General features: G+C 37.7%; 3 protein-coding genes across 3 annotated transcripts; 2 read left to right on the top strand and 1 right to left on the bottom strand.

Annotated features, from left to right (window-relative positions):
• Positions 1-276: 276 nt before the first annotated feature.
• BRETT_000959 (uncharacterized protein) lies at positions 277-1,092 on the top strand (the record flags this gene model as incomplete). Its single annotated transcript, XM_041279517.1, has 1 exon — positions 277-1,092. The coding sequence occupies one exon, from the start codon at positions 277-279 to the stop codon at positions 1,090-1,092; it is 816 nt and encodes a 271-aa protein (XP_041137731.1).
• Positions 1,093-1,361: 269 nt separating this feature from the next.
• BRETT_000958 (uncharacterized protein) lies at positions 1,362-2,260 on the bottom strand (the record flags this gene model as incomplete). Its single annotated transcript, XM_041279516.1, has 3 exons — positions 1,362-1,645; positions 1,729-1,752; positions 2,209-2,260. 3 exons carry the CDS (start codon positions 2,258-2,260, stop codon positions 1,362-1,364), a joined length of 360 nt encoding a protein of 119 aa, XP_041137730.1.
• Positions 2,261-2,723: 463 nt separating this feature from the next.
• Positions 2,724-5,591, top strand: BRETT_000957 (uncharacterized protein; the record flags this gene model as incomplete). Its single annotated transcript, XM_041279515.1, has 1 exon — positions 2,724-5,591. One exon carries the CDS (start codon positions 2,724-2,726, stop codon positions 5,589-5,591), a length of 2,868 nt encoding a protein of 955 aa, XP_041137729.1.
• Between the last annotated feature and the right edge of the window lie 409 nt (positions 5,592-6,000).

The following is a 6,000-nucleotide window of genomic DNA, read 5'->3' as shown; positions in this document are numbered from 1 at the left end:
TTTTTTACAGGGATCTCTAATTGAATAAGTTTCTTCCTGAGGATCCATTATCGATTATGGAGAGATTTAATTTGTCAATGTTAATCTTGACGATTTATATTTTACATTAAGTGTACCAACTTTACACATATATCAAAATGTTTGTACGCTTCTATTTGAATCTTTTGGTTGAATTGAGTACCCTTTCGTTTTCAATTTATCGTCTCAAAGCAGTCTTCGAGTGCCCAGTTCTTTCGGGATAGATATTCAAGTAGAAGCAACCTATTTAATAATCACATGGCAGATATTTCTGGAATGAGCACCATAGGTATGATAAGTACCGTATCTAGTGCTAATACAATGGCTGCAACTACAACTGTCAGTACGATGATGTCTTCAATGTCTTCAATGACTGGTATGCAAGGTATGTCAATGAGTACCTCAAATGGCATGCATTCTTCAATGAATATGGGAGGTATGAGTGGTATGGCTAGCTCCAGTTCAATGAGTGGAATGAGTATGTCATGTACAATGAGCATGCTTTGGAACTGGTACACCGATGATGTTTGCTTCATCTCAAATAAATGGAAAACTACAACCAAAGCAAAATTTGATGGTTCTTGTGTTGGTGTTTTTGCTCTTTTACTAGCCTTAAATTGGCTTAGAAGGTTCATGCATGAATATAAGAATGAGTGTGCCAAATTGAGATTGTCTGCCGCCAGAGTTAAAATTAGTTCTTGCAAAACACTGAAGAGCAGAGCCAAGCCTTTCATTCAAATGAATATCGGTCGAACTGCTCTAATGGATGATTTGGCTAATCCGTTTTTACAAGTTTTAAGGCACAATTGGTTGAATTGTATAAGCAATGACCATTTTGTCTTAGAAGGAAATAAGATATACATATACCAGTCATATCTAGATCATACCCTCAGCTGCGTTTTAAGTACAATAGAGTGGAGTGTCCTTCACGTGATTATGCTCCTATTCATGTATTTCAACGGCTATATATTCATCTCATGTATGATAGGTGCGGGAGTTGGCTACTTTCTATTCCAATATAAAGCTGTAAAGCCTTTATATGGATATACATCACCAAAAAGGTGCTGCGTCTAGAAGACTTGCAAACATATTTAGTCTTCCGCATTTATGTTTTCTTTCTACACTCCCTTACTTGTCGGTGAAAGTATAAGATATCTCATTCTTTAAATAGGTAATAGCATTATTTTGTGAAAGTGTATTGACCAGACAATTGCCTGTTCATAATAATAAAAAAGCTCGCCTCCCATATCTCCCAAATAATATGAAAATAAATAAATAAATAGTGATTATAATAACAGCTGTAAAGTTATAATCGCATCAAACATCATATCGAAAAAGTTTCCTTATTTTGAAGGATCATTTCTCTGGTATCCTGAATATCCCTGTGCTCTATGGTCTGGAAGCATATCTAAATATTTGTCCGCTAAGTTTCTGCACTCTTCGTAATTGTTGGGTCCGTTAACCTGGAAACATGTTTCCAAAGCTTTTCTAACAATTTTTAGCATCTCCACCCTCACAAACTGCTCCTTAAGCATTGACTCTCTTGCAGCTTTCAATTCATTTGGATTTTTGTAGTCAATTTCATCAAAGGACACCTCGGGTGCATGCTCAAACTTTGGTCTTCCAGCTAAATTCAGTGTGATATGTTTGGTTAGTATATTTTAATTAGTCATGGGAAAGAAACATTTTTGATTATCGAGTACAACGTACCTGTCATGTTTTCGTTTTCGTTAACTGATACCCAAAATGCTTAAAAGTATTTGCCAATATAACTAAAAACTACGATTCGTTGGTACGTCCAGTCAATTTTATTTTTGAGCGTATTTTCTCCCCACTTCAAAATGCTAGAGTGCCGGATATAAAAAAAGATGTAAATCCACCATTCTTTAAGGTGTTAGGATGTTTATGCTTTCAAATTTCTGCTATTGTTCCGTTGACTGCAGGCAAAAAAAGTTTTAATACGGAAGAAAAAAATCGGACATCAAAGTTCGATACCGAAGTACATCCGCTAATACTAATAGAGAAATACAATATACCAACCGCCTTTTAGTTTATTCTTGTGCCACAAATTTTGTAGGGTTAACTTTTCCAACCAAATATCCTTCAGAGATATTTCCGGAAGTAGTTCTTGTGTGACTTTAGTTATGCTGTTTCATGTAGTGCGTACTTAATCTCCTTTGGTCCCTATACAGTTCGGTTGCACGCCGGAGCCTAAGCAGCCAACCCACTCAATTGCCGACATTATATTTCCCATTTAGGTAAACTGGCCCACCTCATTATATAGGATGTCTCCCCAATTGTTTAAATATCCATATTGAATTTTTTTTTAGCTTCAGACTTTTGTTTATCTGTACTCTAACCCCGACAATATTTCAGCAATCTGGTGTTCCCATAAGTAAAATTTGTCCTACTTTATTCTGCCATGTTTACTATTGACCTCTTTTTCCATTGATTTTTCCCCTTTTTTCCTTCCCTTTCCATCTCAACCGAGTCTATTATTTAACCATTGTTCTTATTTATAATCGATTTTTTTTTTTTAATTTAAAATTCGGGTTATTTTTGTTCAACCTTAAGTATTAGTTTTATTTCATCTTTTGAATATCCTCAGTATGTTCTCGTTACTCTCTGTATAGTAGATCTAGCATCTATCATTTGCGCTAACGTTTTGTTCGCTATAGTATATTCAAGAAGAAGGTTGGGACATAATGTCTTCTACTCCTCTACTTCGCGTTAATGCACAGGTGATTGCAATCGCTCACACAGTTTGTTCTGTGAGTGCTTTTGTAGTTGCTCTAGCAGTGGGTTGTTCTCTCCACTATCTGAAGATCGTTCGAAATGAGCATTATGGTTATCCTGATGAATGGTTTCCTAGTGTCTCTGCCACAATTGGTGATAGGTATCCAGAGAGATCGGTTTTCCAAATTTTGATCGCTTTAACTTCAGGTCCGAGATTTTTGCTTCTATTCACAGATTACGTTAGACTTTATAGAGCACATTCTATACTTCCAAAGTTAGGACTTTTTACAGGAATTCTAAGGACTGTTTCGTGCGGAGGTTGGGTGTATATCACTTCTACAGATGACCATAGTTTCCATGATTTCTGTATGATTTCTTACATTGTCTTAACAATTCCATGGGATACTGCAGTTACTTTACTTACCCCTCCAAGATCCAGTCTTCGCCGGCGCAGAAAGTATACTGCATTTGCATTTTTCGGAACATTGGTTCCTTTGATTTACCTTTACATTCAACATAAAGTGAAGATTGTTCCTGGTGCTTATTCACGTTACGCATATTTCGAGTGGTCTCTTATTATATGGGACATCATTTTTGATTCGTGGTCCATCCAGGATTTCAAAGATTTGTATATTGAAGTCAGGCCTTCCAAGAAGGACGATTCTTATTTTGCTACGAACTTCAATGTTAAGTTGCTCCAACAGAATATCAAGAAAGAGACTCCCGTTGAGCAGAAGTCCGAATCCCTTTCTCCAAAGGGCACTCAATTGATTACTTTCAAGCACAGTATTGCTGATGTAATTAATTCTTTCATATTCTGGACGGTTTACTCCTCACTCTACTTGTGTATCTGGTATTTCCCACTATGGCATATGGGTATTTCAGGCTATGAGGCAACCGCTGCCTCTACTTTGTCACCAATTCTCTTGTGTATTCCTGGCGTTCAGAGGTTATTCACTTACAAGCCACAAATTGCAAGAGTACTTTGTTGTCTATTCGGTATTGGATCATACTTAGTTGTGGATCCTGCATCAAGATTGCTACTAATCGGTATTGGTTGTGCCTTTGGATGTATTGCATTAGTAGTTGAGATCTCTGCTTATGGTCGTCTCAATAACATCGAGTCAACCAAGACGTATGCATCAACGTTTACACTTGGTTTGATTTTATCTGCCCTTTGTAAGTTTGCATTTTGGACCGAAAACCCAATATGGCCAATTATGAATGCAAAGACTGGAGGTTGGAACAAGACAGGTTTGGTGGTCGGACTTCTTGGTGCTTTGCTAACAAAGGTTCCTACTACTCCATCAACAAAGCACTCTGAGGAATTGTCCACTAAAAGACCATGTTTCATCTTCACGTTCCTTGGATTTGGTTCCCTTATATTCTCAATATCGCATTTGCTCACGGACACATCCACGATTATTCGCTGGACTTGGACTGGATATCCAGTTAGAGGTCCAACGCCAGCTCCACATGGTGCCATTTCGCTTTGTGTGATGTGTGCAGGTGTCATTGCTGGTCTCGTGTATTCAAGTAGAAGAGCTGTCAATTTGACAACCGTGCTTGGTGTTGTTGGTGCAATTGTTTTGTATATGTTCCCTCACTGGACTGGTTACATCGGTGGTATGCTTTACGTTTTCTGGATATGCTCATTGGTTCCAACTGTGTTTTTGCAAGCATCTAAGTGGGCTCACAGAGCAGGAAGTCTCTTTTTCTGCTCGTTTATTGTTGCATTGATTCTGACATTAATGCACGTTTGGACTGTCGCATACGCTTTTGTGCCTCTTGGACCATATATGAGAGAAAGAAGTGATATCGTTTTAGGTGCATCTGTTGTTCTTCTCTTAGGTTTAGTCTTCGGATATTCATCTACAGGTTCTGGAGTAAACTACCGCGTTAAAGCTTCCGTCATTAAGAAGTTGGGTAATGTTTGCTTGTTATTTGCTGTTCTCTCCGGAATTATTGCAGTGCAGAGATTGCCTGTCGAGAAGCCTAAGCCATATCATCCAGAATCAAGACTCCTCACTGCTGGTATATGGACTATTCACTTTGGTCTTGATAATGACATGTGGGCATCTCAAACCAGAATGAGAGATGCAATGAAGGATCTTGAAGTTGATGTATTTGGCCTCCTAGAATCTGATACTGAGAGAGTTGTCATGGGCAACAGAGATTTAACAGAAAGAATTGCAGAAGACTTAAATATGTACACTGATTATGGTCCAGGTCCAAACAAAAACACATGGGGTTGTGCTCTCTTCTCTAAATTCCCAATTTTGAATTCGACGCATTACTTAATGCCATCTCCTGTTGGTGAATTGGCTTGCGCCATTCATGCTACATTGGATTGTTATGGTGAACCCGTTGATGTTGTTGTTTTCCATTCTGGACAAGAAGAGGATGTTGAAGACCGTCGTTTGCAAAGCAATAAACTTGCTGAGGTTATGGGTTCAAGTGACAAGCCAATGATTTTAATGAGTTATCTAGTCACTAAACCTTTGGAAGGCAACTATAACACATTCGTCAGTGAAAAGTCTGGTATGCATGATATTGATCCTTCTGACGATGATCGTTGGTGTGAGTACATATTATACAAAAAGCTTCACCGGACAGGCTATGCCAGAGTTAGTCGTGGAACTATCACCGATACTGAAATCCAATCAGGTAAGTTCATAATTCCAGAGCCTGGTGAGACTTATGATGAGGCATATTCTCAGAGTAGAATTGATGAGGAAGATGTCCCAGCTGATATGAGGTATCCACAGAAGTTTTACGGAGATGGTGTTAGAGGACACCATTACCATGTTTTTGATGAGCCAAAGTATTTTGAGTGAATTAATAATGTCGAGATGGTCCAATGATTGGAGTGGTGGTGTATAATATATTTTGATGGGAACTATTGAGAGAATAGGAAAGGAGCTAGAAACTGTGTGCGTTTGTGGAATAATGTAGTTCTTCTATTTTATCTTTTATTTTCTTCTTTCTGCCGTACTTGTTACTTTTCTCCTGATTATAGTTCCATTCACAATTGTATATCAAGTATAATAATATTTTTGGTTTAAAAAATTAAAGTTTGCTTATCATAGATTTAAGAAGTATATGTGTTAAGGTCTATTGTGGCTTGTTTATCTATTAATCTATATTGCAGCCATCAAGATGATAGATGTATCGTGTTGCATATCATAAATGATTTTCATTGGATGAGAAGTGGATTTATCTTCTAAAATTTCTTCTACTGGGTTT

Source organism: Brettanomyces bruxellensis, chromosome 8 (genome assembly GCF_011074885.1).
Source record: "Brettanomyces bruxellensis chromosome 8, complete sequence".
Lineage (NCBI taxonomy): Eukaryota > Fungi > Ascomycota > Pichiomycetes > Pichiales > Pichiaceae > Brettanomyces > Brettanomyces bruxellensis.
This window is presented reverse-complemented; position numbering and strand designations above follow the sequence as displayed.